This window comes from Rhamphochromis sp. 'chilingali' (genome assembly GCF_963969265.1).
Source record: "Rhamphochromis sp. 'chilingali' genome assembly, chromosome: 3".
NCBI lineage: Eukaryota > Metazoa > Chordata > Actinopteri > Cichliformes > Cichlidae > Rhamphochromis > Rhamphochromis sp. 'chilingali'.
Window position 1 is genome coordinate 14,152,669 of NC_137931.1, and position 16,707 is coordinate 14,169,375.

A 16,707-nucleotide genomic window follows, 5' to 3' on the forward strand; every position below is an offset into this window, starting at 1 on the left:
TATTTAGACCAAAATACAAAATTTTGCTCTACAAGGGCCTGATAGCCACTTACGAGGACATTATACTGCTACTGTTCTATCAAAATTTTAAACGAATATCCTCATGTGTGGCTCTTATTTTTCTTAAAAACAAAAATAAGGTAATAAAAAAAAAAATCTGGTAATTCTTTGTTTTTACATTCATTGGGCCCCAATATGCCCAAATATCAAAGAGAAATTAAAAATGCATACCGTGGAAGAGTTCGGGTCTTAGGAGGTTAAGGCAGCTGAGTGAAAATACACTGGGTTAAACAACGAGACTTCAGTAACCAATAGGTGATGTAACACTGGCTATGTCCATGTTATATTGCAGTCTGTTTTGCATAAGTAAATTCAGGAACCAAATTTAAGTCTAAGCCACGAGGATGTGTACTTTGAACTTGCATTTTGCAGTTATCACAAATCAGTTTAAAAATAAATAAATAAAAGAATGGACATTTGCTAAATGAGCCAAAATGTGCTGTTATTTTTTGTGTGCACAACATGAAAAGAAATTACATATTCCAGGGAAAATGAGACTTAAATCTAATCAGAAATCAAAGCTGTTATGTTTTCTGGTGCTACATCTTGCAGCTCTCTGAGGAATAGCTAACATCTCACTTTCAGTTCGGATCATTTCCATAATCTTGTTAGCTGGTCAATTCTGCTGTGTGTACTCGTAGGCGAAGTCAGAACTGGTCAGATCCATGTTAGCAAACATAATGAGGACCTTCTATACATGAACGATTTCCATCTTAAAAACAGTGCAGTAGGCCTTTATTCAAACATGGTAGTGTTTTTCTTGCATACATCATTAGTGATCTCTTGCACAGTAGGTTACATTCATTATGGCCACAGATGAAACAATTCATAACATGAAACAGTTATCACTGCTTTTTTGTAGCAGGAAGAGCAAACACCATTTTTACACAAGTATTACTAGCTTCAAACGAAAATAGGAAACTGAGTTGTTGTGCACCGTTTCAGAAACATGCATTCTCCACTGCAGCTGGGCCAAAAAGAAAAATGAGAACTTCATTTCTTTCACTGTGTTTCAGAATATCCAGTATAACCTGCTGAAGAAGTGATGAAAGCATGAAATGCAATTGAAACGATTTTATTGCTAATTTGTTCCACAAAAGTGAACCAAACAGACACTTTCTTGCTTCCACTCCCCCTTTTGGTGGTATGAAGTTTGCATGGTCATTTACAAGTCTGTTGAAGTGTTCCAAAACCATGTGGAAACATTTTTTCTTTCAGTCAGAAGAGATTGAGGGATTCTGATTTGTGAGCCAGGTCATAAAGCAAAAAGGTTCCATTAAAAGTGAAGCTTACAGGCTGCAGTCTGTTATGAGATTTGGAACATTTGAAACATTATGAAGAACAATGGGGCAAAAAAAATTAACTGCATAATCTGTTAGACAGTAAAAATTAATGTAGAATAAACAGTAATGTAGAAAAGCATAACACACAGACTCAAATTACTTCACACACCAATTAGAAATTACATAGCCAGACACAATTAACAACATCATTCAACCTTTTCTTTTGTGCAAAAATATTTTCCTTAAGGAATGAAACTATTAGATATGATGACGTGATGGCACATTGATATTTTCCTTTCCAAAAGGATAAATGGTAAAATACAGAATAAAGATGATTACTGAAGAAAATACAAGGTTTGAGAAGAAAAACCTACATTCAGGCCCTGAAAAGGTTTTTTTTTTTTTTTTTTTTTTTTTTTTTTAAATTGAAGGTGAACTTCTTTTCTAAGTGCAAATCGTCGCCTCACAACTCGCAAAGAATTAGGTACCATAAAAGTTTTTGGTCACGTTTCACCGAACCTTTCCCTTCCAAACGAACAGTAAGGGCCAAGTTATAGTCCAATACTGGATGTAGGCCACATATTGATGATATAATCTCCTATGTATGATGTGAGATTGTGATTGAGATGAAGCTATGATATATTTTAATTCTTCTTCTCACATAAGAATATGTGATAGAATTTTTGCTCCAGTCTTACATTTTCACAAATTTTCATTGTATGATTTTGTCCAAGGTTGCCTGGATGTAGCTGTTAAAATTTGTATCCAAAATCAGCAGTTTCATCAACATCGGCATTCTCTAGAAGCCAAGCAGATTTTGTTGAAGTCTGGCTCGGGCAATAATCTGTTAAACAGTCTTCCTCAACCGGGCTGATTCTGTTGAGATTGATACCCATACAGCTGCTACATATAAATCTGACTGTTTTGGTTTTTTTTTCCTGGACATAACTCTTTTAAAAAAAAAAGAAAAAAAAAAAAAAAAAAAAAAAAGTGCCTATTACAAGTTAAAGAATCAATCTATGACTTCATGTCCACAACATATGTGACTTGTGTTGAAGTAATATCAGCCAAGTTGAACTAGCCCATATTTTTGTAATACCAATGTCAAACACAAGAGGGCGCTCTGAGTCAATCAGGCAAGTCATTAAGTATGCATTCGTTTTAATGGCAATCTAGATGCCTCTTGAGGACACAAGGGTGTGGCTAAACAGAAATGTGAACCTAATTCAGTACACCTGTTGTTAAAATGCTGCCTCCTGGTGGTGAAAGTGCTGATTTAACTTTTCAGAGGGTAATGACAAAAAGTACCTTTAAATGTAACAGTATTTTGCAAGTTTTGAAAACTGTAAACTTATTTGACCCAACCAACATTACGTGCCAGTAAAGAAGTGGTTCAGCAGCTTAAAGTAGCAAGGTTTTTGATAGTTTTTGTACACCTTTCTGTTTGTGTGGTACAATTTAACAGAAACATTTTAACAAAAGTAATAAATTTGCCTTTAAAAACAGATTCCTACCAATCTGTTTGGTCAAGGAATTGGTTATGAAAACACATGAAGCTAAGGAATCATTAGCTTCTTGCATTTTCTTGGTCTCTGCTAATTTTCTTGCTAAACAGATTAACAAAAGTGTCAGCACTCTGTATAACCTAGCACTCGCTGAATCAACAGTCACTGGCAAATTAGCAAACGCTAATTCCTGTCAAAACTAGATCTTAAGAGTGATAAACATCTTGAAATGTCTTTTGCAAAAGTACATAATTTAGTTTTCATAGTGAAGAGATACTCCTATGTTTAAAGGGTTAGATTTTAATGGCCTAGCTTATAATGGTATTATGACAAAGGTTTGAACTTTCCCAAGAACATTCTCTATAGCATAAGAGGATTGTGAAAAACCATTCCCAGATCTCAATTGTGGGAACAAATCTGTCCAAAAAAAAAAAAAAAAAAAAAAAAAAAAAAAAAGTATGCATATGTAGGAATGTGTAGGCTTACAAGATTTCTGGTTTCTGTTCATAGTCCATTAGCCAAATAGCACTGGCCAGTTTAATTTGATTAGGCTGTTTTTGCATTCAGGTGAACCATCTGCGTGGCAAATAAAACAAGGAATGATAATTAAACTTTTTATTAGCTTCATCTTTTTTTTTTTTTTTTTTTTTTTAAATGTAACTACATCAGTACACAGTGGCAGGCACACAAAATATTTTTTCCTTGTTAGCTGCTAGCCACACCATTCTCTCCTGCAGCTAGCTTGTCAAAAGGTTTTAGCTATGGCTACAGCTGATGACTCTTGTGTTTGCGTAGCCATTTATTTAATAACGCTTAAGAAATATTTCACTTTCAGAAAAGTGCAAAGAGGTGTTAATGTGCGATAACTGCATACTGAATTGGTTCTTCTTTTGAAAAAGCCCACCTGCAGTGCTGTGCCCTTTCCCAACTTAGCCTACTGCCAATTAAAATAATTGCATTTTTACAATTCTATTGCAAAAACCGTCACATGATCCAAACAATTTGACAAGACGTCCCAAACTCGTCACTGTCATACTGTTGCAGATTCATGATTAGCCACTTTAGCTTACATACCTGCTTGATTATCGTATATATGTCAAAATAAATAGTGTCTGAGTGGAATTGACCAGGAAAGGGTGATGATTTTTCCCAGTCGATGATTGGTTCCAATCTCAAGAAGTTATTGACCAAAATATTAAACAGCAAAAAAGCATCTTCATTTGTAGGCATATTAGCCACTAGTGCTGCAAATTGTTCCATGGTTTCTGTTTAAAGATGGCTTTCAAAAAGCAAGTAGTCATGGTGTGCCAACCTTATACCCCCACATTTCTCCAAAATTATTTGGCAAACCAATTATGATGCACAATTTGGTCCAGAGAAAAAAAATTGTACAAGTACAAGCTATGACACTGTTTGTTAAGCAGAATGCAGACAAGGAAAAAACAAAACATTTTAAGTAATTAGTCCCTCTTCTTTCTTCCCCCCCCTTTTTCTTTTTTTTATCTTTATGACCACTCCAGCTTAATTCTGTGGGGTGGTGAAATATGTCTGTGATCCGCAGTGATAATTCTGTGGCGTAGAATAATAGTTACTGTGATGGTGATGGTGGTAGTTGTTCTGGGGGGTGGAGTAGTAGTTGTGATGGTGGTGATGGTGACTCTGGATGTTTCCATAGGCAAAAAGGAGCGGCGCAGTGGAAGATGGTGGCTGCTGGGCAGATGACACCCCTGCTGCTAAAGGTGCATTACATTGGATGGAGCCATACCAACTAGATGCTCCTGGTTGGGGTGTGGTGGACAGGAGACTGAGGATGGGAGAGAACACATTTTTTTAAACGACGAGCTTAACATGATTTAAAAATGGTGACTTTTAACTTCAAATGTTCATACCCACCTGGCCCGATCAGTCCTGTTATTGATGCTTCTGGACAGGTCGTCATCGCTGTCGTACCGCCGGGGATTGTCAAAGAAATAAGCCCTGGAGCTGAAACTATGGCTGTTGATCATGCCTCCTGGAGCCTGAGAGATGCAGACATATTTAAGTTTTGTCTCAAATTTACAACTTTTGAAAAAGTTCACATGAGACAGTATTTTTAACTTCTTAGTTTACCAGGTTTTGGTTGGGTCTCTGGACTCTAAAGAAAACCACCACTAAGCTGGTAGGCAGCAACTCCCAGAAGAACAGAATGATCCCAAACACAATGTAGGCTTCACCGCTGATCTCCTGTACGTCAGCCTTTAACAAGAACACGCTGTATTACAGATATTTTCTTTGACCTATAACATATTGAAGGCAGCAAATAACTGAAAAAAAAATTAAAAATAATAATTTAAAAAAAAAAAAAAAACTTAAAATATTGAAATAATAAAGAAGGCTGAGAAGCGATGGATACCACTCTGATATCAAAGTTCCAGTTTGTAGCTAGCGCCATGTAGCAATTATCGCAGCTTAGCCTAAATACTGGGAGCACGGAGAAACTGCTAGCCTTTATATATTTAAAAATATGGCTTCCAACTACCTACAAATTTACACATGTACCTTTTTTGTAGACAAAAAAACTCCAAAAGAAACAGTTAAAAATATTTACTAAATTACCAAACCTCAAGTTTCTATTCCTTTCAGTTTGTATGCTAAGCTAAGCTAATCAATTCCTAGCTCAAGCTAAAATAGTAGGTTTTAATTTTATTAATTATCTCATAAACATACGTTTAAAAAAAAATTCCTTGTTTACGTAATATTAGAACAGATGGGTGGGGTCTCATGGAACTTAAAGAGAGGTTAAAACAGCATATTTCTGTCAGACAAATATCACTCATGAATCATGCAAAGCCTCTAGCACCCAATATGGGATGATATTGTCGGCCAAGATTAGGTGCATGCTAATCTATCATTATCAGCATTTATAATATTAAAAAAAACAAAAACAAAAAGGAGGTGAACCACCACCACAAAACCCCCCAATCCAAACCAAAACCCTTCAACCATGTTTTGACTGTTGATGTTCCATGCTGTATCCACCAGAGGGCAACCTTGATCATCATTGACAGCAATGCACATGTTTAAAACTAAGGAGAAAACAAGCTGAAACAAGTACTGGATTGGTTTATATCAGGTGGGCTATACTTAGTACACACTTATCGAATAGTTTGGCTAGTAATTTAGTGGCAAATAATCTTCATAGACAGAAATACCAAATAATACATATTATCATTAATAATAATAATAATAATAATAATAATAATAATAATAATAATAATAATATTCACACAATTGTTGTCTGTTATGTGTATGCGTATATCTTCTCGTGATGTAAACTGAAAGTGCTCAGACGCTACACAAAGGGATAGAAGAATATTAGACTGCCAGATTAAGGAAATAATATCAGATTACACTCCTGTTAGAGATCTGTTACTGTTTGTCGTGTGCAGTACCTGCCCACAAAATACACAATGGAATGATTTAAAAAGCTCTGTCCATCTCAAAGCCTGAACTCAGATGTAGGTCAGTTCACACAGACACATAGTTATTTATAGCAAACAAAGCCCTTTACCCCATTAAGTATCATCTTACCAAATCTCCTTAGATGGACTGTCCACACACACACACACACACACACACACACACACACACACACACACACACACACACACTATATCTATAACTTAACACACATGATACAGTACCTGATCAGAAACACTGTACCAGCCATAATTAAAGGGACTGAATCGGTCCTGTGGGGTCAGGGCCACCACCACCAGATTATAACAGGCTCTGGACATGAAGAGGAGAATCACCATGGCACCGATGGCTGTCGCTTGGCACACGGATGTACCCTAAAGGAAGAATTTCTGCACTTATTACAAGCTCACGCATCAGCCGGCCAGCTTTCCTGTAATGTATTGTCAGATGTGGGCCACCGATGTGATCCACCAGTACAACAGATGCTTTAGCGTGACAGAAATGTCTGACTACAGCCAAAGATTGAACTATAGGAGAGATATGATATTTTCTCATTGGATTTCTAAGGTTGTGTCCAGAGAAGCACCTTGTTCATTCATTCACTATTCCCTGTGTAAAGGTTACTTTATAGTTTTTATACTTTGGTAGTGTAAAATAATTTCAAATTTTGGGACTTTTGGGAAAGGAGGATAAAATATCTCAATCGCCCCCATGTGGCTGTTTGCAGAATAGCTGATCATATTTTTTTTCCCCTGATAAATTGTTTTTTTACGTTATAAAGACAGTTTATATCATAAAAACAATGGCAGACTCCTGCAGATGGGACGAAAATATGCAGGTTACAGTTTTCTTCACTTCCCAAACAGTGCTGTTGGAAAGTGGATGATCTGAAGACACTGAATGATCAGCATCAAAATTATTAATTCCTAATATCTCACATTGTTGAGTATTAACTGTATTTATTGATTAGAAGAAAGTAATATCAGTGTATCTAAAGAAAAAGCAGCTGAACAATTCATGCTTTTTTCTTTTCTTTTTTTCCCCTTCTACCTTTGACTCGAGATAAACGTTGGCAGATGACATCTTGGCGATCTTGAAGATGCACACAGCCAGAGATATGGCACACAGCACAAACAGACTGTCGTTGATCAGGACCCGGGCCAAGACTGCATGTCTGACACTCCCATCACTGGAAACACAGAGGTTATGCTAATGTCTTTAAATACTGGGATAAAATTCAGAATTAAAACTGTGCTATGAATGAATGTTTTCTCCGTTATTTTCAAGTAAGTAGAAAACATTCAATTGACTGTTTTGTTTTGATTAAAGGTTTTTGTGTACCTCGGGGATTCAGAGTGTTCAAGAGCTCCTTGCACTAACAGTGCACAAGTCAAATTCACCACCAGGAAAAATATACTGAGACACAGGAAGAACAAACGTAGGGGAACCCTGGAGAGGGAAACAGACAAATACAGACAGGCAGTAAAAGGATGGCCAAAAATGTGACGTTATTCACACACAACTTATTAATATTCATAGTGTTGAAGCTGCAATCCATCTGCGCGCGCGCACGTGTGTGTTTGTATAAAGAATAAGAAAGACAAAAGAGAGACTCTAGCCATAAGCAGAAGAAGGATCTTATGACTTATTCTGAATTCTGTCTTAAATAATCAAGGTTAAAGGGAATACTGCATAACTAAATGCAGTTTACTTAAAAACACAAATATTACAGATTAAAAAGAGACTTACTTGTACTTTGTGAGCTCTGGTGAATACTTGGCTTTAGCTTTAAACATCACCTGAGAAAGAGACAATGATATCACTTTTATTACAATTATAGGGCAGATACTGTACATTAACAGTGTACTTCCAGTCCATACTGTTATCATTGGCATTTAGTATAATAGCTTTGCATGCTGTAGCCCCCTCAGTTCAGCCCATGTCTCAGTTTAGCCCCTCAAGCTGACTTTCTTCTCATTGGCTGCCCCAATGATCGCAAATAAATGATTTAAACAACAGGTAGGTGGGGCTTCAGTGTTCACAGCTAGACATCTATGCCTGACCCAGCCATATTAGGGATACCCACTGTCAATTATATTATATAGAGCCAAGAAAAAGGTAATCTGTCTAAAACCGAGTTTAGAGCAGTTATAGTGACACCTTTTGGCTGAGCCAAAGATAAAGAAAAACATCATAGGGGCAAAGATGTTACTTCCACAGAAACCACTAACAGATATATGGACATATGGCAAGTCTTTTAATCCATGCACTGTTAGCTTTTCTAGTAAGACATAATTTGGACTTTCTAGCTGAAGGTTAGACAGGATCACATTGTGTGCTTTTCTTTTATATATTGTTGATTTTAGAAATTACATTTCTGTATGTTTGGGCATTTTATGACTCACTGATTATCACAGACTGTCCCTATGGAGCAATAAAACTGTTCTCTGACACAAGCAGAGCCAGTACAGCTGCACTTGCAAAACCTCTACTGGTTGGCAAGACTGTCATGTTGCTTTAAATATTATCAAATTGCAACATTCACATTGTAAAGGCAAACTAGATGTTAGCCAGAAACTAAATGCTAATAACAACTACTAACTGCTCTGCTGTATGCAGATGAGTAAATGAAAAATATGTCTATAGCCATCTTTCCCCCCCATTGACACAACAGAACACACTGATCATATAATTTAGAGAGTAGCAACACAAAACATAGACAAGTTCTTCAGGTTGGTCTTTAAAGGTATTTTTTTCAGTTACAGTGTGCACGGGTTAATAACATTTTCACCACTAAGGGTGATGTGTGCCGTTTTTCTTCTAACTTTTGATATTTCTTTGTTCTCTACCTACATTTATGTGCCACCAGTGCACATAATGTGCTCCCAATTATTAGCCTGTTTAACTCTTATGGTTCAAATTGGTACTGCATGACAGTATGACCCAGCCCCAGCTTAACTTGAGTCGATTACTCTCTACAACAACAGAAAGTTAAAGAGCCCCCCACCCCTACATGTCTTTGACTTTTACAGCTCTGGCTAATTTTATAAGCTAATTTTAGATAATTTTTAAACATAGGAACCCGTTAAAATACTTCACCTGTGACAATCATATTTTTGTAACATCATAAAAATTTGGAATATTCTTTAAACAGTAAAACAGCTAAAAATGAAATAAAATGATGTTAGCTGCTATGCAATGCTATGCTATACTATGCTAACTGCTGCACACAGCACAAAAACGAGCTAATAAACTGCTGAGACCTGCACTACACAAGCTATTGACTCTCAGCCACCTTGTTGCCAACATCTTATCAGTAGCTGCCTAAAAAACATTAACCTGTGCCCAAGTCCAGCTTAAAGGTACAAAAGCTGGAACACAGACATCCACTGATCAAGTTCACTCGCTCCTTGGAATGAGTCCCTTTTCATAGATATTTAGCAAAACAGTCTTTATTCAGCGATTATGAGGTACAAACAGGGAAACGCCAACATTTGCCTTTGAGCAACGTTAAATGAAATCATCATCCATTTCTGACATTACTATATGTTACATTTGCACTGGACACACAGGACACTGACCAAGTCAACGCTGAGTTTAAACACACACATGGACACGTACACACATTATCAGTGAGCCTTTTGTGTGAGAATGTAGGCCAGGAGGAGGTAATTGGTAACCTAGAAATGAAGCATCAAGGCAACAGATTACTACCAGGGTGTATACTTTATGTGCACTATGTTTCTGCATGTATGTTATGGAATTAAAAAATTAAAAAAAACATCTATATAAAATGTCCACTTATCAATACTTTGTCTTTATTAATAAGTAGACAATGAGAATAGTTCAATTTGTTATTGTGTTTTCTCTCAGCATAGGAAACTCATCACTACATTACACTTTTTGTAGGAAGCAGAAAAAAAATGTATAATAATGGGAAGTACATCACATGCCAGGAGTCACAGCTAACTCATCAGAAAGACTATTTCCACACATGCATGTCACACAGCAGTTGCATGATAATATATCAGACCTCAGCTAAAGAGGCAAGTGAACATTAAACAGTGAGGTGGAGAAAAAAAAAAAAAAAATCATTCAATACTGTTTGAAAGAATCGGTCATGTGTTTCAATAGTAAAGCCCTGCAGATCTAAAGGTCTGTGATGATACTATGAAGCTCTTTTTAATGCATTTTCAGAAACGAAGTCAAGTTAAGTCAGAGTATTTGCTGAGAAATGAATGCCAGTCTATCGGCATAGAAAATACTGGGTACAATTTTTAGGCTCGCGTGCAGCTCTGTGCTCTCGTACAGGAGTTCTAACATGAAAAGCGACACAACACACATTTTTAAATACTGCTTTATGTTTAAGAACTGCCTTGCAAGATGGAGAAGTAGTATTTAGACTCTTAAATAAAAGCAATGACTCTGCAAAAGTAGAAATACACAAGTATTAGCATCAAAACATTAAAATACCTAAAGTTAAAATATTCACTATGCTGGGATATAAACATATCACTGGATCAGAATTCTTAATTTGGACCTTATTTTAATGGCGAGATGATCTGAATTCCTCCTATTATGCTGCATATTTTCATAAGAATCTTATATATTAGCAGGTTTAAGTTTTTAAATCTATAAAATGCTAAATATTTCAATTACAAATGTTACAGTAGCCCTGGGGCATTTGTCACGACCCTAAGAGGTCCATACCTGGACTCAAAGAATAATAAATTTCATTATTTTTGACAAGACATTTACCAGTTTGGTCATTTTTCAATAACAATAAGATTTTGTTTCATGTTTTTAAGTGTGGAGTTTTCTTAACAGTTTTTACAGTAAATGATATCGTTTTGTGGGTTTTGATAGTCAGCAAAATGACCCTTTATGAGTCACTGTCACATGGTTAGTGAAGACGCTTCCAGTTAACCCTGAGTAAGTGTCTGCCATTGATTTCCAGCATTTTTGGCTTTTGTCCCATTTACACAAGACAATATTTGTCTGGGAGTTAATATTAACCAAAGCCATATTTCTGATATCCATTCATGCAAATTGTCACAAGGTAGTTTAATGCAGAAAACAAGCAATAAGCAATCGCAACCCACAAATTCCAATTCTTACCAGCTAACTCTGTTTTATTTTTTGTAACAAGCAAAGTGACAAATAAAGCTGAAAGTTTGTAAAATTATTCAATTCTTTACAAAGCACAGTTGAGTTCTTTGATGCTTCATTGCTGTGAGTAACTTTGCTTACATGCAGGCCAGCTGAGCCACCGCTGGCGTAGAGATAACAATGGTGGTCAAACAGAAGAAGTGAGCAAAAAGTGTTTTCTGCTATTACTGAGCCTGCAATAGTTTACTGCAGAGAGAGCTTTCAGTTTGAGCTGTATACACTATAAGAACATATGATTCAGATATATTACTCAAATCTGGCCAGACCTGGAAATGTTCATTCACTGGGCTGGCCTGTCACATGATATTCCAACATGGGTATATTTAAATTTAGATTTAAATCTATAGTGACAACAAAGCAAAACAAAACTATATGTGACATGATTCATTTTTGTTATTTCAACACAAGGAAATGTAAAGCTAATTTTATTCATATTAAAAAGGAGCATAGTTTGTGTGCATTTACACATAAGCAACAATGACTAATCAGCAGTCATAGGACACCATTGGTTTCATTACCAAACCTCCACTTAGCCAGTTGGATGGGCTTCCTTTTTACTCTCCCTGTATGTAAATGAGACATTAGTGAACCAGCCGAGAGTGTGGAGGTGCTTCTGACCAGACGTCAAACCACAAGCTGGAAATGTTTGTTCACTGGGCTGGCCAGTCATGTGACAATCCCAACATGCGTAGATGCATTTGGCACGGGCAGGTGTTAAACAACTGCGTCCGTGACAGCAAACAGGGACATTTTCTTGAGTCCAATCCACTTACTGCACAGGAAACACTAATGGAGGTTAGAAGCAAATGCAATCCACCTTCTGTCACCCCAGGACATGAACAGAGTCTATTTGCAAAGCTTTCAAAACCAACCCAAACTGCTTCAAACCAGTCCGCCCAGAACATGTAGGCCAATGTTGATAACACTGGCCATATTTATTTAGCTGCGCATACATTTTTAGAGGGAACCCCTGCTATTTTAGACACCGCGTAATGAAAAACTGGCTATATCAAATTGATAGCTTTGATACTGTCACTTTATGACAAATATTTCAATAATAAGATTGAAGACACTTTTATATCCATCCATTAAGTATTGATGGAATATCACTATTACTATTTTTAGTAGTAGCAGTAATAGTATTGGCCAAGTATGACATTACAATTAGCAGCTGATTAGCTTAGCTCAGCATAAAGTGTGTTTAGGCTTATTAGCATAACAACTAAAACTGCAAGCCTTAGTTTCTCCAAAAGTAACAAAAACAATTAGGAAAGCTTAATAAACCAAATATACAAGAACATGTATTTTCCGCATGTAAGGTTTCCGCAATCAGAAATGTTCTTACATCTGAGAATGACCACTTCGCACTAATTAGCCACTTTAATAAGAATACCTGCTCTCATCCGCCAGTCACATGGCAACAACTCACTGCATACAGGCGTGCATGACGATCGAGACGACCTACTAAAGCAGGGGTGTCCAACTCCAGGCCTCAAGGGCCGGTGTCCTGCAGGTTTTGGATGTGTCCTTGATCCAACACAGCTGATCTAAATAGCGAAATGACCTCCTGAACATGTCTTGAAGTTCTCCAGAGACCTGGTAATGAACTAGTCGTTTGATTCAGGTGTGTTGATCCAGGGTGCTATCTAAAACCTGCAGGACACCGGCCCTTGAGGTCTGGAGTTCTCCACCCTTGTACTAAAGTGTAAACGTGAGGATGTATCCAAGAATGGGAAAGAAAGTGACTTTAAATGCTGCATGATTCTTGGTTTCCATATAGGCTGGTCTGAATATTTCAGAAGCTGCTGATCTGCTGGGACTTTCCAGCACAAACACCGAGTGCCACTCCAGTCTTTACCCCAACTTTAAGATAACAGGGTCTGAATTTGATGTAGACAACATGAAAACGTGGCTCAATCCTACCTTGTATCAACGATTCATGCTGGTGATGGGGTTTTAATGATGTGGGGATATTTTCTTGGCACTCTTTAGTCCCTATAATACCAATGGAGCATTGTTAAAAATGCTACAACCAACTTGGGTATTGTTGCTGACCATGTCCATTCCTTTATGACCACACCGTCCGCATCTTCTGATGTCTGCTTCCACCAGAATAACAACGATTTAAGCTTTGTAATAGGACAACTATGTGACAAAGCTGAAATACTCTTAAACTTGTGTCTTCGTCACCAGATCTCAGTGCAATGGAGCACCATTCAGATGCGGTAGAACAAGAGAATCTCATGACTTTGCAGCAGACAAAATCTTCAGCAACTTTGTGATGCAATCATGCCAATCTGAGAAATGTTTTCAGCACTTTGCTGAGTCTACGCCACAAAGAATTAAGGCAGTTCTGAATGTCAAAAGAAGATTCAAACTGGAACTAGTAAGGTGCACCTAATAAAGTGGCAGATGAGTGCAATATAAAACATCAAGAGTCCAGCACGTTTTATCGTGCATTCAATGAATCTCTGAAGGTGAATTAATTGCTGCCTACACCTTTGATGCATGGTCCGCTAAAAAGTATTCATAATGTACAAGTATGTCTATGTGAAACACGTGATACTTGTTTATTGAAATACAAAGAAAACACTGAGCTACTGAATCTGATAAACTATCATGCAGCTCTGAATTCATGACACACAGAAGATGTATTATCTGTAAAACCTTTGACATACCATTAACCTTGTGCCTGTCCCTCTATGTAGCTCTTACTTTCTACAGGTGTGTCTTGTGATCTGTGCTTTCTGGTTCACCTGGTAAGTCTCTCTGTCTTTAGGCAAACCCAATCTCTTTCTAGGCTGTCCAATCACCCTATTAAACCTGCGGCACAGTTATACCTCTTTCCCCCCATAGAGACGACATTTGACGACCTCCACTGTACTCTCAATGACCAGTTTCGACACTTCAGAATATATCAATAAAGACTTGTTTTGATGACCATTTGAATGGTTTCTGGGTTTTTCCAAGCGTAGAGACCACCCTCACTAATTTCTGGTGCAAACAGTCATTTTGTTCTATATGCAGGCCTAAAATATAACAGCAACCGCTCAGTTCAGAAAAGAACTTCAAGCTACTCCTAATAGTAGCTTGATGAGTTTGCGGTGTTAATATCTAGTTTAGAAAATCCAACATAATGCTCATTTTATGTATTTTGCTCCCCTTTAGAGTACAGAAGGCTCTCTTTAGGTTGGGCCTACCTACCGTTTGACTGTCCAGTTCCTCTCAGTGTCTCGGTCATATACACCCTGTGTTTGTAACATGTGGTTTAAAAAGTTAGCATGCCAATGTCCTTCAGCTCAAGCCTTCAAAGACAGGATTTAGTGACATCATAGTGGCAACATCCATATAGTCTGTTATTAAAACTTTTCAAACTGGCAGCACAAGACCTTAAGAGCACTGGATCCTTCACTGATGATGTGTTTTTCCAGTCCCCTGTGACTGACATTTGCACTAGACAGGTGGATAAAGGCATCCCTGACCAACTGTAAGTGCTTATGCTTGCATTTAGGGCCAAAAGAAGGGAAAACTGCAGTGTCAGCAGTTTAATGAAATCTGGTATCTCATACAAACCCTGTACATCTCACACACACACCCTTACCTGTGTGAAGTAGAGGTTGAGCAGGCAGAGGGTGAAGAACTGCAGGCAGACGGGGAAGCAGTAGAGCAGCCAGTAGGCCAGAGGCTGCAGCTGGTTGGCCTGCACCACATTTTTAAAGTAGAAAGAGAAGAGCGTCGTCCGCAGCGCTGCCCACAGCAGGCACAGAAACAGAAACACGCTCTGATAGCTGAAACGCTTGTGTCCGTAGTGCAAAATGAGCCAGAGCTGCAGGTAGACGAAAACAAACAGGAGGGAGTAGAGGACGGTGTAGACGGCAGTTAGACTGAGCTCCAGTGCTGGGGAGACTGCAGCTCCGGAGGACTCCTTCAGTGAGGTAAACAACTGGGAATGAACCTCCTCTCCTGCCGAAAACATCTCCGCCGGCGGCTCGCACTAACACATGAGGTGCAGTGAAGGCGAACACACTTCAAAGTGGGTCAGACCTGGGCTAAATTCACTGTGGGTGACAAAAAAGACGAGGGGGTGCGGGTGAAAAATTGCGAGAAAAGCAGTTTATTCTGAAAAGAAGTGGCATTGTGGAACTGCGCTGTGCTTTAAATTCGCTACGGGTCTGAAAACGAAAAAAAAAAGGCTGTATTTAGTTTTTTCTAAAGCGCCAGGTTAAAATAACAAGACAGAGGAGAAAGAAAACAAGAGAGAGGTCCCCTTGTGATTCTCTGCAAAGCTGCTCTCTGCAAAAAAACAACTTGAGGGGGGGGAACCTCCAGATCAGCTGTGATGCAGTTATATAGACCCGCCCCCTCGGTCCCAATTAACAGGGAAACTGGCTCTTCGCAGGCCGCCATCTTGGCTCCTCACCAGCCTTGTTTTATTGGAAAACATCTGATTCCTGAGCCGGAGGTTGTAGCTGTTTTCCGAACACCCATAAGTGAACGTCAGTGGCACACCCACATTATCAGAACACCGCTTCATTGGCTCATCAGGCCGCCCAACCTCCAGAACTTCCTTCCTTCATTGAGTGACGATGATGTCAGCTGCGGAAGTTTCCGCCCCCTGCGCGCGTGTGATTGGTGATTTGCTCAAGTCAAAACCCTTCCACAATGTGTTTGGTTCAGGGATGCCAGTGGGTGTCTCTCGCAAGCAGATAGATAGATAACAGATAGATACTGTTGGCTGAAAGTTGGGTAAAGGAAAAAGTCAGAGGCACCAAAACGTCTGTGGTTTCAATATAAACGCACATGCTAGCTTTACGTTAACTAAAAAAAAGAGAGAGCAGCCTGTAATTGTTTTTCTATTTTGTTTTCAAGAAGTCACAGCTCCTTTTGTCTGTGAAGGTTCTCAGTCATCCAGGTCATCGTAGTCAAAGGAGCTTGCAAAGTTCTAAGGTCAAATGGTGGAGAGTCCCAGATATAAACCTAGTGGAAGTAACCCCCCACAGAGGGACAAAAACCCGAAACTCTGGCTGATTGGGACCCACACCCAGTTTCACACCTTGGCTCAGGGGATTAGAGGATCATCAGGGGGTCCTTTTGTCCCTCTGTGGGGGGATTCTCCCACTAGGTTTATATCTGGGACTCTCCACCATTTGACCTTAGAACTGAAGAAGCTTCTCGGATGAGAGGTGAAACGTTTTCAAGTAACTTAAAGAAGTCCAGACGCTTTTCTTTGC

The 16,707-nt window shown here is 38.4% G+C and overlaps 1 protein-coding gene across 1 annotated transcript; it reads right to left on the reverse strand.

The window, feature by feature from the left end:
- Window positions 1–793: 793 nt before the first annotated feature.
- Window positions 794–16,042, reverse strand: gpr137c (G protein-coupled receptor 137c). Its single transcript, XM_080878022.1, has 8 exons — window positions 15,078–16,042; window positions 8,057–8,106; window positions 7,649–7,756; window positions 7,358–7,496; window positions 6,532–6,681; window positions 4,958–5,083; window positions 4,742–4,866; window positions 794–4,652 (listed from the first exon to the last, which is right to left on the reverse strand). The coding sequence occupies exons 1-8, from the start codon at window positions 15,450–15,452 to the stop codon at window positions 4,370–4,372; spliced, it is 1,356 nt and encodes a 451-aa protein (XP_080734148.1). The 5' UTR covers window positions 15,453–16,042; the 3' UTR covers window positions 794–4,369.
- Between the last annotated feature and the right edge of the window lie 665 nt (window positions 16,043–16,707).

Coding starts and splice junctions, on each gene's coding strand:
- gpr137c (XM_080878022.1), bottom strand. CDS start 15,452: ATGTTTTCGGCAGGAGAGGAGGTTCATTCCCAGTTGTTTACCTCACTG. Junction 7,497..7,648: donor GAACACTCTGAATCCCCGAG/GTACACAAAAAC, acceptor CTGTGTTTCCAG/TGATGGGAGTGTCAGACATG. Junction 5,084..6,531: donor GGTACAGTGTTTCTGATCAG/GTACTGTATCAT, acceptor TTCTTGTTAAAG/GCTGACGTACAGGAGATCAG.